Here is a 22,428-nt window from a genome sequence, read left to right as displayed (position 1 = left end):
TTTCACCAGGCCTGCTCTGCCCTTTCTTTTCGAGCTATAATGCTTAAAATTCAGATAAATTGGCTGATGGACCCAACAGAAAGTGTAAAAATCATAGATGTTTGAACAGAAAACAGCTTTCTGAAGTGTCTTAATACCCCTTCTTACTACTGTATCAGTGGTGTGCTTCATATCATCATCCTTTTCATATCTTCCCCAGAGCATAGTAAAAGACCAATCCCCAAGGGATTCAGAGGATCAGGAGTAGCAGAGGGGAGGTACCAGACACGAGTATTTCAATTGTGCAACTACTGAAGAAGGAGACTTTTAACAGTCAAAAGCAAAAAAGAAAACTTTCATTTTAATTTGAATCAAATATACTTTCTTTTCCTTATAATGGAGGTTCCTTCTACTAAGCCTGCTATAATTTAGCGGATTTTATATTACCCTTGTGAGGAGAAGCACTAGGCCATGGCAAAGCACAAAGAGCAAAGATGTATCACTGGAAGATCTTTTCCCCTAGAAATTTTCCTACATGCTGGCTTCTGTCTTTTGTCTTTTATTCTTATACTGCGAATTCTCACACTATGCACTCAATGAATTCAGATTTATACACACCTTAAGGGCTCAAACAAGTAAGTTCCCACAGGTTAAGAAGTTTGACGTGGTTATTTTGTCAACCGAGCCCCACGTTGCCTGCCTTCTTGCTCGTGGCCCACAAAGCGCACAGTTTGCCACTCACCTGACACAGAGGAGAATAGCTCCTCACACTCTTGAGCCTAGATCATCTAAGCAAGTTGTACCTATGCAAAAAATATTGGAAAAGTCATTTAGTATGTTGGACTACCTAGCCCTAATAATCTCTATAGCCCATGGATCTAAAAGACTGGTTAGACCTTTGGCAGCGGTAAGCGGCATCCTCCACTCTTGTGTTTGAACTGCAGGTGGCTGTCACTGACTTGTGCTGTGGGCCTCGGCAAGCTGCTTCAGTCTGCTGATTCGCTCTTCTGTCTGAAGAGATTTCACCATTGTGTTACTTTTTGGCACAAAAGATTTTGTGCACCTCACCTAGATAGTATTTCATGTAGGCCTTTTGCTCAATAAAGTTTATATGAACCCTAAATTGTGCTTCTCTTATGCAAGTGGTCCATGATCACTTTAATTTAAACTTAGGCATAAATGACATCCACAGTCACATGGGGTGGTCCTGTTACCACCCCATCAGTTTATTGTTCTTTATGCCAAGGTATCCCCTACTTTATGCCAAGGTATCCCCTACTTTATGCCAAAGCAAACACTCAAGGAGGCCACAGAGAATGAAATCAGAGAACTGATACAGGATACAACAGACTTTTTTTTTTTTCCCCTCTGAATTAGCATAGGGTTTTTTTGTGCAGCACTACACAAAGCAAAATTGAAAAGATAGTTTCACATTTCATAAGTAAGCTGATACGTATCGATATCTGCCTCTGCTGGACTCACATGAAAGCAGTGGCAACTGAGTCCAAACTCTGGTCATTCTCCAGTATCTTTCTCTTTCTAAAAAGTTATCCTCGTCATATGCTTTATTTGCTGCCTTCTTCTGACCTAACTCCTATGTTTTGCTAATTCTTACATTTCCTAATTTTGATCTGGATAGCTATATAATAAGTATAGTTAACCTCTGGTAACTTGCATACCCAAAACACATCTTTTAGGAAGGAAGAGAAAAATGAAATCGCCTTCCTTCCGCGTTACCCTGGAGACTGCGCTAGCAGTGAATAAAAGCCTGAGTCAGAGCACAGAAATGTGGGCTCAGCGCAGAGATACAATATTTGGTGCCTGCCGCCGCACAGGTCAGTGAGCTAAAAGTGAGGCAGCAGAGCTGCCGGCCCCACTGCTGCTACGAGCTCTCACTCGCGCTCGGTGCGGGTCTGAGTGCTGAACACACGCGGGAGGAAGCAGAGAGCTGGCGAGCTCCCACCGAACATGCAGTGACCGATATGTATAGACAAGGCACCTAGCACGGTTTTACAGAGTATTTCCTGCATTTTGCTCCAATATTAGACCCTGACAAGGTCTGTTTGATTAGGCCTATCAACTTCTGCATGGCAAGATGGACACCGACTGAAATCCTCATTTTCAAAAATGGATCACAGAAGACAAATTACTGAGTGCTTGTCCTGTCAAATAAAAGCATTTGCAGGTAGCTCAACAATAATTTTAATCTACCTGATTGAATCGCTACCCACTTATTCAAAACAATAAGAAAGGAAACCTATGCACGAAGAACACAGTATCTCAGTGTTCGGCAGCAATACATCTCAATCCTCCTGCAAAATATGTATCTTTTTAATTGTTAAATGATCCGTAGTTAGTTGAGAAATAGAAATTCCACAGAAACTTCAGTCCTTCTTATGTGATGATACAATGCTTGGATGGATGGATGCATAGCTAGATATATGAGTGTTTGTTTTTTAAATAATCCTGTTTGATTTGACAATCTTTTTTATTTGCTCAAAATTTAGATGAGCAAATGCAATATAGCAATTTGATTTAAGTGTGTATCTGCCATCCCTTTGCAACCAAACCGCATTTCTTTCCTCTTCAGTCCTTCCAGGAGCTCAGAGTACTATGGGCTTAACTACAATTAATATACTTTCTTAACGGGAAATGCAAGTTTCTATTCTCCATTAGAAGCTAAAGATAACACAGCATTAAAATTCCAAAAGCTACATTTCACACTTTTTGGTGCAAAAAGAGTTGATTTGTTGTAGCAGCAAATATTAGGGAGGAGTAAGGGAGAAAATCCAGAGCTACCACCTAGAAAGAAAACATCCTACGCTCAAATTTTACAGATGAAGCTGAAAGGTCTCTTGAATAGGTGTGAAAAACATAATGCAAGAATTGTACATTATTAATCTTATACAGATCAGCGACAACAAACAACAACAGATAAAAGCATCAAGGATCCATAAGAACACAGACTTCACACAAAGAGAAGGAAAAACTGTACCCATACAATCGTTATAAACAAATACATGAGAGAGGAAGAACCAAAAGAAGATTGCATCTGATTCCTGTGCAAAAGCTATCCAAAGAGGGGAAAACCCAGCTAATTCTTTCCTTATGCAAAGCCAGTGAATAAAGGGCTTTTCTTTATTGTTCAGAGGAGATCAAAATTACATCAAACATCACATCCAGAGAATGAGATCATTTTTAAACTACAACTTACAGAAGCAATAATTAGATACTTTAAACCGTATTCTTAAAAAAAAAATTCCCCCTCAGAAAAAGTTACCTTTATTTCTTAATTACATTCCTCTACACAAAGTAACCCTTGTGTCTTCCTATTAGCTTCATACCTAATCTTCAAGCACCAGTGAACCCAGCCATTCACTAGGAACAAAAGCACCTACAGTTCCAGCTTTCATTGGTGGTTTCTTTTTTCATTGGACACAAGCCAAACTTGATTTATTTGAGGAGGGAAGTAGCAGACACACATAAGCCACTATTTATTTTCAGTCCTCATACAAGACACCTGATACAAGGCAAGATGAAGAGAAAATGAAGGATTCAGTGCACAAGCATGAGAATTCGCAAGAGTAAAAAGTTGGAGGGATGGTAGAAAAGGAGGGGGGAGGGTGGAAACGGATGAGTTTGGTTTCCAGCAAAAAGGTTCCTTTCGTTTTGGCAGGTGAATATGCTGTTGTTCCTGCAGAGACCTGGGCAGCTCAGGTGCCCTGTGTTTAAATCACAATCGTTTTCAAGTAACCACCAGGAAAAGGACCTGCAATCAGGAGAGCTGGTGAGCCCTGGTGAGCAAATATTTCTCATTCTCCGCTTATCTTTTAGTATACCAAAGAGTGTTGATAGATAAATGTGTTAGTGATAAGAAAAGGACAAATCATAGATGCTTAGAGATTAATTAGCAAAATGTTTGTTCTGACAGGGAGATGGAGGCAGTTTCTAGGGTGTTGGCTGTCATTTTTTCTCTTTAAATCGATTAGCTAACTATTGGATCATGAAACATTAAAAATTCAGAATATTAAGTTTAAACCACCCCCAGCTATGGCTCCATGAATTATCCTTCTGAAAGCCTGTGGGCTTTCAATAGAATGAAGATCAATTACTTAAGCTTAAGATAAATAATCCTGTAACTTGGAGAAAATTACACTTTGATTTTTAAAGATATTCATCATGAAAGAAAGGAGTGATTTACACATTGCATACTTGATTTATGGTGACGCATCTGATGTGGTTTCAGAGCCATAATTATTAATGTTTAAATAGAGTTTTAAGATGTTGATATAAATGCTAGATGTCATTTTTAATATTTGATAGGTAAACTGATACTAAGCGTAGTTATTAACCTTCACAGAAAGTAGTTACAAATACTCATTTGTCAAGAATATAATGCTAGTTTGTAGTGATTGGCTTTTGCTGAATCAAGCTAGTGGTCTGCACAAATATGTTGAAAGTTTAAATGAAATTTCTAATCCCAAAAATCTTCAGTCCCCAAGCTAACATAAAAATTTTAGTTTCTCTTTATGAAACACTGGAAAATGTCACATTTTGTCATTCAACATCCATAATCTCAAACTGTTAAATTAAGAGGCAGACTTATTAAGTGCCAGAAGAGACTTCTTTCTAAAAACTAAGCCAATGATAGCTAACACATAGAAGCCTAAGGGAGGAAAATGTGAAACAAATAGCAACTCTAGAGTTGTGATGCTACAGGGTGGGAAAGGGGAACCATTGTAGATGAGACTGAAAAGGGAAAGTATTATAGTGATTGTATTATTATTTTAAGAAACCTAGAGAAATTTCTGCAGAAATAAGGAATTGTTATGATGATACTTAAAAAGAATTTCTCCTTCTTTTAAAGGTGCAAATTTTCCTCCAAACCCTTGAATGAAAACCTTTCTTTATTGAGTTTGCCAGGTATTGAAAGTGGCATTGGAATTTATTCACCCAAAAAGGAATGAATAAAATTGATTTTAGTGGCATAGAGGGATCCATTAAAGCAAGGATAAAAGCTTTTACACTTTTCCTGACCGTCTGCCCTAAGAATTATGAAGCATCTTCTTTTGACAGTGCTTGGGGCTGTAATGCCATACTGGATATTGTTACTAAATTCCAATTTTAAATTTTCTTTATCAATATAGGCTAAAGCGGGTGTGGTTGGGGGGATATGTTTAAGTTAAAAAACTTTCTCAATTAACTGATAAAGCTCAACCTCTGAAAACTGGAATGTCCTGTAAGAAGAAAACTAACAAGGTGACTGGGTGATATCCTGGGCTATGCACATTGTATTTCTTAGTTCAGCAGGTTCAAACCAACCTGAACACTATAACTTTAATGCCTAAAGATGACTGTATCAGGAAGACATAAGACCTAGATGAAATTAATTGAATTTTTAAAATGTGATTTTTTTTTTTTTTTGGTAACGTCTCTCCTGCAAGCTTTGGTTATAGTGCTCTAACTTTTGTCAGGACCAGACGTTACTCCATTTCTTATAGTGATCTTTGTCATGAAGAGAAGTAAATCACTTCAGAATATTGAAATACCTGGGAGCTCAGATGAATTGCTTCTTAAAGGAGGACTTGAGCTGAAAATTAGTTTACAAATACTATGAAGAATGGGAAAAATATTACGCATTTCATTGTGAGAAACACCTGGAAATCAGAATATTTATTTCACATCTATCAGGCTCTCTTCATGTTCTGGTTCATGAACCGTAGGCTAAAAATTGAATGATAGTTTCAATATTCTGGAGAAATTTACTGCCCTAACATGGATTACAACAGGAGGCAAACACTTGTTGTTTTTTTGTTGCTGTTTCCCTATTTTATTAAGGGGGATATCATGAGAAACTTTTAGACCAGAAAATCTACTATCTATAAAAAAAAAAAAAACATGCTGTTATGTTTTACTGAAATTAAAAAAACTAATAGAACAAACAACTAGCAGTACTATCTTGTTGTATTCGTGATTTAGTGTTATACGATTGTACTCATTTATGATAATCAAACTCTGACTAAGTAGAAATGAAACTGAAATGAATTCTGTTCCCCGATCTATTGTAGTGAGAACCATTACTTGCAGCTTTTTTTTGACAGCTCGAATCAGTATTGCATAATATAGAGTTTAAATAAATCCATTTTGCACTGTCTTCAAAGGAGGCCATTTACAGAAGTAATCAAAACTGTCTCTGTAGTATAGATTGTTAAAATGCCATTAACAAGTTGATTTACTTTGTACAGGTGACGAATCCAGGCAACTAAAGCTGTTGCATTTTTTCCAGTTTCCTTGCTCTATTGAAAGAGATCTTCTTAAAGAAATAATGCTGCATTCAACATTGGCCTTGTCTCTCCTACTAATTGCAGTTTCTTCCAACCTTGCAATGGCAATCAAAAAGGAAAAAAGAGCACCTCAAACACTGTCAAGAGGTCCTGTATTTTTATTTTATGTACTTAACCCTTTTATCCCAATGAATAGGTCATCAAAAGTTTTTACTTAGAATATATCTGAAAGCATATATATACTTATATATAAGTTGTGTTTCTCTAGTATTAGAGGGCGCTCTAAATCATGCATCTTCTTATTCCATGACTTCTCACTCCTTTGGTTTGTTCTGAAGAATATGGCTGAAGGCCTAATATAGCCTGCATAATTCACATATCTCACAGTGACCTCATAGAAGCAAATAATGTAAACTGAGTCTCCCAAACAGGTCAGCACTTGTAAAACTATTAGTGAAAAATCTTTTTTACATATATCTGTTAAAATATAATTTCATAGGGTAACTTGTAAGTACCAAAATTCAATTTCATAATTCCAGTTTCTATGGAATGTTTTTCCTACAGATCCATATTTCTACAAAGAACAACAGTTTGAACTGCTTTTTTTTAGTTTTTTTAGTTTTTTTTTTTTTGCTTTTCATCAAATACTTTCATTTACACATTAAAGAATTTTATTGTTGTGCATAATTTTCAACTTGGATGTTAACTAGAGTCCCTATTTCAAGTTATTTCTGTCTGATGAATCTTTAGAAATATGAGTAGAGGAATAGATTACTGAGGTCCTTTCTTCTTCTCCATTTTCCCTCTCTTTTAAGGATTTTAGATAAGCCTGTTCCCACTAAAGAATCTCCCTCTCCCTACCTGACCTCTTCTGCAAGCTGAGTAGAGCTTCCAAACCCCACAGGCATCATCCACAGCTCCTCCCAAGAGCTCTTCCAGTAGAAAATGCAGGCAAAGCCCTGTATGGCTCAAAAGCCTCTTCTGAGCTTGGTTATCCAGGGGGAATTGATTTCAGCCAAGGCTAGGAACTTGTGGGTCAACAGGCCAGAATCTCCCCGTCAACCAGATAGGTAAATCTGTAATCAAAATCACTCTCCTGAAAGAAGAGGAGACCTAGCTGCGTCACAAGCAATTGTCCCCATGAGAAGGTTAACACTAAATCTGCATAATCAGGACTGGTCCAAGCAGTGTCCAGACAACACAGAAGAAACCTTAACCTGGTGCAGATCCAGAAGCTTTTGTGTCCTGTAACATGGAATTCATCTGATAACTTAGCAAAAGAAAACGACACTGCTCAGGAGTCTGGAGTCCACTATGCAAGGGCTGACATCTTTGGGATTTGAAGGCATGAAACCAACTGGGCTATTTGCCTTTTGAGATTCATGTATCACTGCTGTGGATGAACTATGAAGCTGAGGACCTGTTTGCACTTTGTTTCTGTGGAGCTTTTTATTGAATAGTCATTTTAGAATTAAATTATTTAATTAAATGGAGTACTTTCAACTCCAGGGATTTAAATTCATGACTCGGGAGTTAGTCTTAAAACTGTAATGTATAAAACATATTACAGTTGATCTTGTTTGCCTTTTCATATTTTAATTTTATAACTTTTATAATTTTATATATATTTATATAATATAATATAAAATATAATATGAAAATACAATTTTATAATTTAATTTTATAACTTTTATTTTATAAGTTTATAACTTTATATAACGATATAACTTTTATAAGCTAGTAAACCCCAGGGTCTTCCAGTTCATCTTTCAGGAGATTTAGATACTGAAGTTTCTGCAAATCTGAGCCTGTTTTTTTTTTGGATTTTGTATTTAAATTTACATAGCTCTTAAAATTTGTACAGTAACCATAAGAATTAATATATCCACGGTGACTGGGAACCTTTGACTAAAAAAAAAAAATTTCTATTTGTGTGTGACTATTGATAAATGTCAAAAATATAATTTGTTATGAGTTATATATCTAGTCACTACTTAATCCTTCTGTTATACTTCTAGGATGGGGAGATGATATTACTTGGGTGCAAACTTATGAAGAAGGGCTTTATCAAGCTAAAAAAAGGTAAGAGAATACAAAACAGCCTGAATATACAAAGTTTTTAGTCAGATATTCGTGCCTCAATGTACTGTAAAGAAGTAGAACAAACAAATCCCATTACAGCTCATCTGCAAACCACCCAATTTAATAAACCAGATTCTGTGCATATAAACAAAAGCAGTTGTAGGGGTCTTGTGACTCTGAAGCAATCAATATCCTGGGCTGTAAGGCAAGTTTAACTTTAATACTACTGTTTCTCTGTCATAATAGCAGTGCAGTTATTTGAATAAGCAATGATAAATGAATATTATAATAAAACAAATGCACCTAATTTGATGATATTATGTTTCTCTGATTATTTCCTTAATCAGCAGCTGGAGAATCAGTTGCATTTCCTCTTGCATGTTGATCTTCTGTCTCTAACGTTTTCCCCAACACATTATGTGCATGATGTACCCACCATCCCGGTAGAACAGAAAGTTACAAATGAATCTTTCTCTAGGATTCAGCTGAAAACATATTTGAGGATTCATAACATCATATTCATTTAAATCTCCATTACAGTTCATTTTAGACCACAACAGTGTAGTAAAGGCTATTGTTAAATCGAAAGCAAATTATTTTTAAAAGAAAATTTAAAAAGAATTAATCTCATGGACGCTATATGAAAAAGGCTAGGAATCTGCTACTGAGCATTAGGTTGCTGAAAAGTAACAGTAGTTGAAAAAATTGCAGGATAAAATGCACAAATTTGTTTTACTTGTGCTTTGACATTCAAAACATGAAATGTCAATACTTTATAAAACTTTTTATTTATGGAAAAAATCAATTTATTGTATATCTGTTCAAGAAAGTTTAAAAAAAAGAGATTCTTCATGGGAAGTGTTTGATTGTGAATTCAATTTTATAAAAATGATTTTATTCCAGGTTTGTAAAGATTAGTTTTGTTTTCTTAATCACAGATATAGATAGAATTTAATCACAGAGAGAATTTCTCACTTAAGAAATATTAATTACCTCTTCAGCATCCACAGTTTGATTACATACTAACCAGGTTATGACTCTGTGGTTTCTTTCTTGAAGAACCTCTTATTCTAGAAATGCTATTTAGATAATGGACCCCTATTTCCTTATTTATTTTATGAAAGAATTATGTTCTTTTCCCTTGCTCAAAAATATTTGCAATTCTTCACAGAACCTCTCTATGATTTTACTGTGAGTTAGCGTAAGATGAAATACTATTTGCCTTTTCTAGTCTGCTAGTAAAATTAGTCATCTGCATACTTGTCAAATGATCTAACAATATGTTTTATTATTATTAATAAAGTAACAAGCCACTGATGGTCATTCATCATTTGGAAGACTGTCAATACTGCCAAGGTAATTTCAATTTTTTGAGCTTTAAATTTTTGTGAAGATTTTTATAAAAACCTGCAAATGCCTATATACTTACAAGGTCCTGTCACAATAATTTTCTGAAACAACTGATTACCTTGTCACATATGTGCTTACTCAAAAGGGTTTAATGAAATAGGTAAATGAAAAGGTAGTTGAATAGCTAATAATAAATTATTATTATTCATATAGACTCCACTATGAACCTGCCCCACAAAGAATAAGAAAAATCCCTTATGCTGCTGTCCTACTATCCCTGATGCAGCACTCAGCAGTTTGAATTAAGAGGCACAAATTTACTACTGACTCATTGAACAGATTTAATATTGTTCAATCCTCCTGATCTGGTAACTAGAGAAGGAGACAAGGACAAGACTGCTGGAATTGATCTGACATGAATTTTCCAAGAATAATACACTTTTGTCAAGCTGAGACATGGTATCTGTTGAAACTACAGGCATCATAAATAACAGAATTTCCATTTTTATAGGTGGGAGGTTGTATTGGCATGAGTCAAAAAACTAAAAAGCAGTAATAGAGCCCTGGAAGGAAGTATCTCCTTTCAAATGTGAATCAATAGATACTAACAATGTGGTCAGCCTCAGGGCAACGTGGTGTCTAAAAGCAGAAGAGGCAGGGACTGAGGTGGACTTCAAAATTATCACGTCTTTTCTAGCACTGAAGAAAGCTTTTGCAGAAAATGAAGAGATACAAGAAATGGCCCAAAATAACTTCGTTATGCTGAATCTCATGGTATGAGGGGTTTGGGGAGGTTTGACTGGTATCTTTTTTTTTGACCTGTGTTTGTGACTTTTTTTTGTCTTTCTTTTCCTGTCATTTTAGCTAAGCATCTTCTGATATTTCAGTTGCATGTATGTGTGTGCACATGTGCATGTGTAAACACACACTGGTGGTGCCTCTTATGGCTTCGTCCACTAGTATCAGACTGTTCACAGGTGATGCTACTTCAGCAAAATTCCCAGAAATACTTTAATAATCAGGTTTAATTTCTCTGTCAGCATGAAACCACGGATAAAAACCTGTCACCTGATGGACAATATGTGCCTCGAATCATGTTTGTAGGTATGTATAATATTTATAGGTCTTTTTAATCTAGATTTCTGCATCTATACCAGTGTAAGGACCTCAGAATGAATCATTTTGAAGGAGAGGGAAAAAAAATCAAAATTTCCCACTACTATGGAATTAATCTGGATCTTGGGAGAGCTGATTTTAGTTCTCCGTCCATTGCAGACATTACCTGTAACCTGAGGTGGTTCACTACGATCATGTTCTGGAGGATATCTAATTCCTGCTGATTTCTTTGGGAATAAGAAGCTTATATATCTGTAAGCATTTGAGCTTTTGCTGCTCTATGCTACTTGCTAGTTATGTTATGAGACTTTGTTTACTGAAAATTGTCAGATATCTGACTGAATGTAGATGTCTACAGCGTAGACTTTACCACAGAGATATTCAATAGTCGGTACAGTCTAAGGAACGACCTATCTCACTGTAAAGTTGACTCCTGAAATAGACGTAATGTACCATGCCACAAAAATGCTTATTTATTTTCACTAGTTCTATGGCGACAACCAAATTTAGGTGAGATGAAACCCACCCTTAAAGAGCAGTGTAGTGACAGGAGTCAGACAATTGGTTAGCAACAAGCTTGGAAGGGGAACTGGGTGAGTGAGATGTTCACAATAACTTTCTGCCACAAAGAAAACATTAAGAATCACACAGTTTTAGTTGGGAAGGCTCTAGGTGGGCCATGCTAATTTTGCATTAATATTGCATGACCATCATTATTTGTACATCAGTCGAACTGGCCTCTCCCAAGGTAATCCCAGAACATGTAAAACAGGATATTTTTTTTTAAATACAGACGAAATGTATGTGGAATCTATCATTTAGAAATAGTTGCATATGTAAAAGTGAACATTAGCCATTGTTCAGGACTTCTCCAAGTAAAGAGCAGTTAGTAGAAGAGAGTGTAATTGTCTTACAGTTGTCTTGTTCACTAAATCAGAACACCTCAGAAACAGGTCTGTCAAAGTAGGCCATAGTCACCACCCACAGCCATTATGAGAATGGAACCTGACATTTAATATGTTACTTTTCCAGACCCATCTCTCACAGTAAGAGCTGATATCACAGGAAGATATTCTAATCGGCTTTACACTTATGAACCACAAGACATGCCATTCTGTAAGTGCCACCTTTTTGTGTTCCTTTGCATTTAATGTTATAAGCAGCCAGGTATACCGCATCCCCATTTCTGCTTAAGAATCAGTTAAGATAGTTCCTCTTTCAAACTTATGAATGAAGGGTATGCATGAGCATTTACAATAAATTATAACTGTCTAACTTGTTCTAGCAAAGCACTTGAGCACAACTATTATTCCACTGAATTTATTGGAACTATTCAGGTAGGTAAAGGTGAAAGAACATGGGTGACAATTTATAAGACAAAGATCTAAACAATATGCAGGGGGAACAGTGAAAGTCACTATGCTCAAAGGTATCCAACTGCGCAATATAAGTAGCCAGGGGTGGGAGAGAATCCGAGAAAAAATGTTGCTGGTTTCTTGGGTACCACCTAAGACCTACATTCCAGACAGGAATGTGATTTTTCAGGTTGAGCTAGTCCTTACTCTATACCATCCATCTGACACCGAGGCAGTATCTCCCCACAAGTATGCACTTCACATGTGATTATCAGGTTTGCTGTTGAGAAGTAATGGTGTTGAAAAGAGCCTTGTCAAGTCCCTTTAAAATAAACTTTTTGGTTCATGAAACTTTTTACCTCCTGCCTCAGTAACAATGCTAAAATTTTCAGCATATAAAACTCTAAAATATAATATATGACCATAATTTAATTTGAGTGTGAACAATTTACTAATCAAACTAGTTTTTAATTGTACAAATGCACTTTAAGTACATGTTTAGAGTTCTTATTTATTTTTCTTCCAGTAATAGAGAATATGAAGAAAGCACTACGCCTCATTCAGACAGAATTGTAACCAGCAACAGTGAAATGACTATAGCTTCTACGAGGTGAAGATGCAGCAGGAAACCTGACATTTTTAAATATCCTAGTTAGTTTTTTTGTCTCTACTAGCATTTTGAACTCCTACCAAGCAGCTTTGGTATACCAGATTTCATAAGAAAGTTACGTGTATAATTTGAAGAACAAACAGAAAAAGTACTGTGCCCGCTAGAAAACAAGACGAGAAACCTATTCAACACTTTGAAGTTAGTGTCCTGAATAACTGAAGGGGATGGTATGAGATGTAACAACTTTGAACTGTACTTTATCAGGCCAACTATGGCTTCGTTAAGCCACCTATGACTACTGGCTCAAAGCTACAACCAATTCTTTTCATGCCTATTTGGTAATCATGGTGTAAGTTTAGCAGCTACATCTCAGCTTCTTATTTTTATTTCCATTGCATAAAGCTTCTAAATCTTTAGCGTACCTCATCTTTATTCGGTTATTTCTCATTAAAGGAATATAAATTTGCTGGCAAATCATACAGGACAACACTCTCTATAAATCCTGGAGTAGCTTATATAGGAAAAAAACCCAGTCACCTAGGCTTAAATATAGGAGCGACTCTTTTTCACATTTAGTTTTCTTCTGTATCATTCTTCAACTATCATTTCTGATAGCTGAAAACAGAATACACATTTCATGTTGAGCTTGTGGTATCAAATAGCAAATAAAAGTTTTGCTATGAGAAAAATACAGTGAAGTAAGAGAGATGGAAGGAGATAATCCTAGAACTCCACACCCGAGGCCAAGCGATGCTTGCAAAATCTGGTATGGGGAAAATGAACAGGCTTGTCCTAGTTTTTTTTCACTTAAAAGGCACTTAAGGCATGTGAACTTCATCCCAGGTTTTCCCTCTTCTGTAAAGTCCTCAGCCCAGGCATCACATAGTGGGGGATCTGCATGTACGAGCTCTGCTTCACAAAATTTCCCTAGGCTCACTGTAAGTAAGGGCAGACACCTACTTATTGTAAAAAGTTTAAGTCAATTGAAGTGTGAAATTGTTATCCTGACAACATGTTTTTTCACGAGAGCAAGATACCAAACGATTGATCTACAGTAAGAGCAAACGTGCATCTGTTCCGGGGCAAAGCACCACGGTTGTTTTTCTGTATTACCTGCCATTTCCCATGACGCTGCCTAAATGCAAATATAAAAGATGAAGGAAGGCTCTCTGCAGGACAGCTTTGCTAATTTACAATACCTAGTATTAATTTGTCACGAAGGAGTTATATTTTTGCCTATCGATGTCTTTGTAACTGTGTAAAATTTGGGTATAAGAGCATATTCTAATGGACAGGAGAGAAGTGACAGGCTCACTAAAAGAAAAATGTCTTGCATTAAGCGTTAATAGTATATTGTCTTCATAATCTGTTTAAAAGCTTTTTTTTTAGCCTATAGGAAAATGCTAAAAGCAAAATTAAACTGGTAATCACATTTCTTTGAACTGTGCTTAGCTCTACTCATTTATTTCCATAATCTACTTCAAATTTAGCAACATTTCCCCAACTGTGGGAACATCCCCTGTAGAGCATGCCAGAGACATTTGGGAGAAAGAGATGTGAGCTAGCTGCCAGAGCTGGCACAGGAGAGCCATGGCAGCAGTTCTGGAGTAAGGTCAAGAGAAAACTTCACTTCAGAAAGAAGCACAGTGAATTAAGAAATGCTGAAGTATGGTAGATTCAAAATATTACCAAAAGACTAGGTGAAAAGTGATTTTGTTATCATTTTACAGAGGCGTTTTTTTCCTTCATGCATTCACATTCACATTGGCCAAGGTTATGGGAAACACTGGCTTGGTATGATCTCTGCTCTAACTCAGGCAGGAAATTAAATGTGGGGCAGTTATACCATCAGCCAGTGCCTGCTTCACTTATTTAAAATGCAGATGACTAAGGTTTCAGGCTTCAGAGGGGTATATGAGAGAATGTTGTTTTTGTGGAAATATTTGCATGGCTATGCTTTCATTCCAACACGAAACAAAAACTTAGTTTCAAATCTGGAAAGCAGCTGGAAAACAAATCTAATGCCCTCTGTTTCAGCTCTAGTAACTACATCTTTGTCCCTGGCAGCTTATTTAGTGGCGTACTACTACTATTTCTATTCCACTAATTGTAAAGGTGACTATGTTAAAAAGATTGTAGTCTCATAGATTACCATAGTCGGTTAGATACTCCATTAGCCTTTCAGTAAGCGAAAGGCATCCTCATACGTGCAAAAACTTATGAACATGAAAAATGTGCTAAGGGATCTTTTGGAATTATAGATTGGATGAATATTTTAGTTCTTCTTTCCTGGCAAATAAGTAAATATACACAACACAACCCAAAGCCATGGATAATGTCATTTTTGTGCTCACACAAAAACGTGAGCACGTTTTTCTCACACTGGAACGCTATTACATTGCTATAACAGCGGAAAGCCACAGATACAGTTTGTGTTACACCAGCGTAGCTCGGCAATCCCACCTCAGTGGGCTTATTTAGCCTGATTTACAAGGAATTCGCTAAAAGCAATCTAGCTTTCAGCTAAAAATACAAGTCACTACTTTGAGTGAATGGAAGACAGGACCTGTGTGTTAAACCGAACAGCACACAGCTGAAAGCAACAGCATTCACAGTAACAAGGTCTTCCTTTACATTTACAATTAAAACACTACCGAGGTTATGGTGGTGCGGGTTCGCTTTCACAGCTGTTACTAACTAGCGTGTAGCAGTTATTCCTAGATACAAGGACGCATTGGAGTCGCTCTGAGATAAGGTTACCAAACTCAACCCACATCTTGTATCTGTGGTTGCTCTCAGGGAATGTACTGTTCTGAGGAATCTAGATGTATAGCCTTTGCTCTGGTTTCTCTGGAGATACCTAGTGCATATTACCTACCCACACTGACTCAAAATCAAGTTTATTCATTTCTCAGCGCCGATGACTATTGCTAACTCAGCTTAAAATAAGATACACACTTGAAGATATTTGCCTTGACTACTTCAGGTTTAAATGAAAATGAATAGTATTGACATGCTTCTCTTTTAGTATCCGTGCTACAGCAGGCAAGGTGTCAAGTCAGAAAACCAGATACTCAGAGATCAAATACATCCTAACAATAATACTTATAACAACAACTCCTGTGCTTTACTCAACTATGAGTTGAGATCAGATGTGTGCCAACTTGCTTGACCTGGAAGTTGTACAAAATAATAATGAACATACCAACATTTGCGTGCTTAGGGATTACATTTATGTCACTGCTTTCTGTGATTCATAACCAGAGACGACTGTCAAGAATCCACAAATCTGGAATCTCAAAAGGCTGGTGACTCTGGACCACAGTCCAGAATTTCCCTGGGCTCAATAATGCTAAACTCCATAGCCTGACTGACCTCAATGCTATAACAGAAAATAAAAGGATAACCTCTTATTAGTATTTTAGGGGGGAAAAAAGTAATGAAAGCCCTGCGCCCAGAAGTCTACTGCTATTTTTCCCTATTTTGAGCTTTTGATATTGAGCCAGCAGATAGAAAATACACTGTGTATGTATGTGAGTTAAATAAACAAGACTACACTATAACCATATTGTGAGATCAATACATTGACAATCGCTTTTCACTCTGGCATGAAAGCTGGTCTTTATATCTATACTCCAATGCTTGTCATTGTAACATTTGAAGAAAATCAGGATCGACTGTGAAAGGTCCTATTAATGCTGGTTGTATCTGTAACCTAGAATACATACCACCAGTATCGTCTGCAATCTCCTCTTCCGAAGTGTTTGACAGCTTTGAGACACCTCCTACCCAAGCAGAAAACAGCCACTTTCCAGAAATGCCACAGGCACAGCTATTACTCTTCTTTGATGAGATCTACTTTTCAAAGTGAGAAAATGTGTTTTCACCCTCTTCCCCCCCTTCTCAAATCTCTGTATGTATTAGTAGGATGAATTCTGTTCTCAGCTGCAGCCTTGAGAAAGAGGACTGAATCTTTGTGAGTCTTAAAGATTCAGATCCTGTCCTTTTGGTGGAGCTAGATATTTAGGTAGAAAATACCTTGTATACTGCTTGACAATTTTTCTGTTCACAGCTTAGTTCTACATCCATCCTTAATTTTACAATTGCCACTATCTAGCTTTCTGCCTTCTTCATGGAGATTATTTTGCCAGGTAATGCCTCTCCTGGTGGAGGAGAAACTCAGATCTCAGATTAAAGTCTCACTGCTCAGAGACAAAAGTCATACTTCTGTAGCATATTCAAGGGCAGACAAAACCAATGTGACTTTTTCCCTCCTTTTTTCCCCAAAATGAATGGCATGAGACACTACTCCTCTCTTCTCCTTGTCTGCTTGCATGCCACAGATGATAACTTTATTCACAATATTAGTGGGCAGGTCTTTATTCACACTTCTTACTTCCATCTTTCAAAATAGGGTGGGAAATTTCCTTTAGTTCCCTGATTAGTTGCAATTAAAACAACCTGGGTTATTTGACCTCCACTGCTCAGTTTACAGCTAAAGAGAGAGAATGAAACACAGACAATGTGGGTGTGAGTGCAAAGTTTATTTTGCACAACATAAAGGACCTGTAACTGAGAAAACCTACCTGTGTAGACTGTGTGATCTTACAAAACTCATAGCATCCATAGATGTAGTGTACAGGTTAATACAAATGTGAGCCTAATGCAGCATTACCTGTGAAAGCCAATGCTTTGTATGAAAGATTTTTCTGAGTTCTGCTTTTGCTATGAACACGACACATTCTGGAAAGCAAACTTTATCATGACTTGCTCACATATCCCATACCTTCTTTACTCTCTGGACTTATCTGTTGTAATTAGACCAAGGGAAGTCAAATAAACGTGGCCTTAACGTCAGTGAGGTGAGGCACAGGAATCGGGGAACTGACGGAACAGGATCCTCCCCTATGTATCCGTCTCAAAGCAGAAAGGCGTTGGCTTTTCTAGGCAGATGGCTGATATATTGGTCTGTGCAGCTAAAACATTTCCCAGTGTGCAAATATTTGCACTGAGCCAGAGCAAAAGAAAAGCGACCATACCTTTGTGTACTATGGAGACAAGAGACCGTGGGACACCTCAGCATTTTAATGACAAAAGTAACATGATCTTGAGGAATGAAGCTGATATACTTTGAACTGTTTCATGTTCTACCCATGTTCTTGACAAAGGCTGATTCAGAGAAATTTCCGAATGCTGAGGTGTCCTCCACAGGGTTGGCCACGTCACTACTGTATTTCCTTTCATTCTTTCTTTGTTCAAATACTTTGCAGGGACCCACAGTATGAACAAGGTGGAAAAGATAAGTCTCTGTAGCAATTAAAAAGTCCAAAAACACCATTAAGAAGGGGATGGAATATTTGCTCTGGCATCAGGAAAACTCCAGAATTTACAGTTTGCACACATGTACCTTTTCCTTGCTCTTCCAGGCGCTCATGGTATTCTTCACTTACCATCTTGGATTGCAACTGCGCGCCGTAAATAACTGACACACTTATCAGCAACAGTGGATCTACTTCAGCGGAGTGTTTCTTTGGAGAGATGTCAGATATTTAGTCATACTTTTAGAAGAGATAAGACGCAAACAAGCACCCTCAATCTTCACATAATAAGAAGGAATCCAACTACAGTGGGACCAGCCTTTAGTTCGCAGTGCTGTATCAAGGACTTCATTTACAAATTTCCCTATAATCCCAGCTCCCACTATTTGTAAGTAGATGTTCAGCAAAAATTTACCTCTGTGTTTGTCTGAGAAGGAGAGAGATGATACCATATGCAATAATTTTTGCAGGTTATAATGTTCACAAGGCAACATTCCTCTGCTTTACTGATGCTCAAGCTTCGTTACTGTTTAATGAAAGTGCTGAAAAATACTTAGAAAAGTAACAGAAGATACAATAGATCTTTTTTATGTCCACTGAGGATCACTCATTACTGCTTTGCACACTTTAGCTGTATATCCCCAAGTGGTTTCCTGTAAAAGGTTGGCATAAAAAGAAACCTACCCTGCTACTAAGCGCTCAGTAAGCTGGAGAGAACTGAGTTCATAGGTATAGCAAAGCAACTGGCTTCATTGCTTATGTCCACATACAAGGAAGATGACAGCCACTGTCTAGAGCAGAAGCTAAACTAAGCCAAGCTATACTTTGCAGGATGGGAAGAAAAGGAGTCTTGATCTGACCATAAAGCTAATTTTTGCTTCACCTCTAGAAGCAGGTGTGGCTGTGATTTTACATAACTCTTGACCATTTGTATCAGAGAATCGAGGAGCACGACTCAGCTGCTCCCAGATCTGAACTGCTCAGCTTGGAAAGCAGTTCCACATCTGATATATTTTACTGTTAGCAAATATTTTCTCATGCTCACTGAGAAGCAAGCTCACCCTAATTCAAAGAAATATTTCCTCATGGCCTTAGTGGCTTTAGTTCTCATCAATTTGTACATACTCAGCATTGACTAAACAAAAAGAAAAATAAAAAAACCCTAAACTTCATAAAGAGTTCTCAAGAGGCCTGAAAGAATTTAAAGATTCGGAGTGGCACTTGCCTTGGCCCAAGGAGACCAAAGACTCCTTGAAAGTTTGAGTCTCTAACAGACTCAGACTTTTCCTCCTTGGAGGAATGCCCTTTCTTACTTACTAATCAAACAAATTAAAACATAGAAAACTACACTTCAGTGAAAACACATTATAGGTTGCTCTGCTTGCTTTGACTAAAGATATGGGATGTGGAACAATTCCTTCAAAGAGAATGAAAGGGGTTTTATTTTGTTGTTGTTTTTTTAAAAAGTCCAGAAACGACGTTAGCATATCTCATGGAGATTTTTTAAAAGAATAAATATTCTTTCATGCGATACTGGTAGGAGGCAATAATGCAAACATTAACATATCTTAGGCGTCTATACGGGCATCTGCCATACTAACACCTCCAAGTAGGACTACTCAGAAATACCTTGACGCTGCATTTCATGACCAAATGTGTTGACCACATAGATACTGAGCTGAATCTGTATGGCCAAGCTATAGGGCCTCTCTGGAGACAGCTTAAGCTTTAGGCTACGCTGTTATGCACACCCAGGTATGCCACATGAAGGTTATCTATGATATGGGAGCAGCATTGAAAGGATGGGCAGATCTTTTGGAAAAAGAATTATGTAAACTATGGATGTTTAGTTATCCATATTTTTATACAGGGGGAATTAAAATATAGGTAGGTTAAGTTCATACAAGAACCATGTGGCAGAACAAGGAACAGAAGCTGAACGTACCCACTTGATTATATGAATGAAAATAAGCACAAAGAGCTGCTTCTTTCTGACCACAAAATGTGTTCTGCTGGTCATTTTAATCTTTCAATTTAATGGAAAAAAAGGCATCGAATTATGACAAATGAAACAGAGGGCTTCCAGGATTTGATAACCAATACACAAGCCTGAAAGCATAAGCCTTTTTTTTTTTCCTGCACTGAAACAAATCAAGGGATACGTGTCCTTCTAGCAGAGAAAGGATGACTCACCAAGGAAGCCGAACAGCACAAGGAGAATGTTCTTTGATTTTTTTTTTTTAACATGCTCTACTGAGCCATAAACAAATCCAGAAGTAACAATGTCATTGAGAAAGGGTAAATTCCAAAAATATTTGTGGTAAATGGATAATTCCACAGCCGTAGCTACAGTGCTAGAGCGGCTATCATATCTCCATGTAGAAAACATAAAAATAGTTAAAGAAGAGAAGCTGACAATACTGCGTATTGCAAGTGCCAGTAAATACTTTGGTCCAACTCTGTATGTGCATTTCAGTCATGTAGATTCAAAGCACTTGTGACTGTACGCAGATGAATCAATAAAATGATCAGACTGCACAGTAACCACAGTGGCAAGTTACCAAAAAGATGTTAGGTTGATAACCTTTATTTGAAGTAGCAAAGTCGAAAAACAAGTAAAATCCTCCATTCATATGACTACAATAAATTAAAATAGACTGGAAAAAATAAACAAATTATGCATCTTAATACATAAATTTTGAATGTATTGGCCAATCTCACTGATAAGACCTAGAATTAAAATCATATTCTAGTAGTATTATGGATTGGTTTGCATAGTGGTACAGTTAAAAAAAGCAATTATTACAGCTCTAATAGCTTTGCGGGAAAATCAGCACAACTGTGTGACTTTTTGAAGTGCTTATACACAAACGTACATGGCCTGGGGAACAGACAGGAGGAATTAGAGGTCTGGGCACAGTTGCAAGGCACTGATCTCATTGGGATTGCAGAGACATGGTGAGATAGCTCACATGACCAGAGCACTGCCGTGGGTGAGCAGAGGCTCTTTAGGAAGGGCCCCTTGGGACGGTAAGGAGGGGAGCTGCCCGCTACACGGGGAGACCAGTGGGAGCACATGGAGCTCTGCCTTCTACAACGACTAGTTCACTGGATGAAGGGAGAGCAAAAGGTGTCGTTTATCTTGACTTTAGCAAGACTTTCAACACTTTTCCCCATAATATACTCATTGACAAGCTGATGACGTATGAACTAGAAAAGCAGACAGTGAGGTGGACTGAAAACTGGCTGATCTGCTGGACTCAAAGGGTTGTGGTTGGTGGCACAAAGTCCAGCTGGAGGCTTGTCACTAGGTCCACTAGGGGTCAAAACTGGGATCAATATTATTTAACATCTTCAGTAATGACTGGGATGATGTGACAGGCTGAACCCTCAGCAAGTTTGCGGATCACACAGAGCTGGAAGGAGTAGTTGATACGGCGTATAGTCGTGCTGCCATTCAGAGGGTCCTCAACAGGCTGGAGAAATGGGCAGGGAGCAACCTCGTGAAGTTCAACAAAGGAAAGTGCAAAGTCCTGCTCCTGGGGGCAAATCGCCTCCAGGCACCAGCACAGGCTGGGGTCTGACCGGCTGGAAAGCAGCTTTGCAGACGAGGACTTGGGGCGCCTGGTGGACAACAGCTTAAACATGGGACAGCGATGTGTCCTTGGGGCAAAGAAACCCAACAGCCTCCGGGGCTACATTAGGTAGAGCATTTTCAGCAGTTCAAGGGAGGTGATCCTTCCCCTGTCCTCAGCACTGGTGAGGCCACACCTGGAGCACTGTGTCCAGTGCTGGGTTCCCCCACAAAAGAGGAACATAAACATATTGGAGCAAGTCCAGTGATCGGCCATGCTTAAGGGACAACACATTTTCTACCAGGGAAAGTAGATTTTATTTATGGAACTATACATCATCTAAGGGTATAATAGCCAAAAAGAGGAAACAGAATACTCTCTCTGCTTAGATGAAGGGATGGTATGGCAGGTGCTGTACTATCGCACTCCTTGAATCATTTTGATACGTAATTAAACAATAATAATGATCGCTTGGTTATGCCAAGTTTATCAGAAGTTTATCAAGTGGCTAAAAGCTGCTTTTCTTGACTAAACTTGGTGGAGAGGCCCAAATTTAATTAATTAATTTGGGTTAAAGCCAAAGCATCCACTACAGCTCTAGACATACAACAGGAGGAGTAAAGGGACAACGCTATCTATTGCATATGTAGCTAAACTCTATTTAGAGAACAGTGACCGCTTCAGAGCAGAGCTTTGGTCTTCACTGTGCAAGTTAGTTACCGAGTCTTGAAGGATTTCTTACAGATTTTCTTCTCTTAT

General features: G+C 37.7%; 1 protein-coding gene across 3 annotated transcripts; it reads left to right on the top strand.

Moving 5' to 3' along the window:
- The first annotated feature begins 3,501 nt into the window (after positions 1 to 3,501).
- AGR3 (anterior gradient 3, protein disulphide isomerase family member) lies at positions 3,502 to 16,337 on the top strand. 3 transcript variants are annotated; one of them, XM_068933810.1, is made up of 9 exons: positions 3,502 to 3,563; positions 3,656 to 3,776; positions 6,225 to 6,410; positions 8,282 to 8,345; positions 9,649 to 9,701; positions 10,393 to 10,469; positions 10,736 to 10,799; positions 11,844 to 11,927; positions 12,693 to 16,337. In XM_068933810.1, the coding sequence occupies exons 2-9, from the start codon at positions 3,662 to 3,664 to the stop codon at positions 12,740 to 12,742; spliced, it is 693 nt and encodes a 230-aa protein (XP_068789911.1). In that variant the 5' UTR covers positions 3,502 to 3,563; positions 3,656 to 3,661; the 3' UTR covers positions 12,743 to 16,337. The 3 variants fall into 3 exon arrangements, with proteins under 3 accessions (XP_068789911.1, XP_009679105.1, XP_068789912.1); XM_068933811.1 differs by lacking the exon at positions 3,502 to 3,563 and adding an exon at positions 4,847 to 4,902 and having other exon boundaries at positions 3,702 to 3,776; positions 6,266 to 6,410; positions 12,693 to 13,460; XM_009680810.2 differs by lacking the exon at positions 3,502 to 3,563 and having other exon boundaries at positions 3,642 to 3,776; positions 6,266 to 6,410; positions 12,693 to 14,216.
- The last annotated feature ends 6,091 nt before the right edge of the window (positions 16,338 to 22,428 follow it).

The sequence above is a fragment of the Struthio camelus genome, chromosome 2 (assembly GCF_040807025.1).
Source record: "Struthio camelus isolate bStrCam1 chromosome 2, bStrCam1.hap1, whole genome shotgun sequence".
Classification (NCBI taxonomy): domain Eukaryota; kingdom Metazoa; phylum Chordata; class Aves; order Struthioniformes; family Struthionidae; genus Struthio; species Struthio camelus.
This window is presented reverse-complemented; position numbering and strand designations above follow the sequence as displayed.

Coding starts and splice junctions, on each gene's coding strand:
- AGR3 (XM_068933810.1), top strand. CDS start 3,662: ATGCTGTTGTTCCTGCAGAGACCTGGGCAGCTCAGGTGCCCTGTGTTT. Junction 9,702..10,392: donor AGACTGTCAATACTGCCAAG/GTAATTTCAATT, acceptor CGTCTTTTCTAG/CACTGAAGAAAGCTTTTGCA. Junction 10,800..11,843: donor GCCTCGAATCATGTTTGTAG/GTATGTATAATA, acceptor TTACTTTTCCAG/ACCCATCTCTCACAGTAAGA.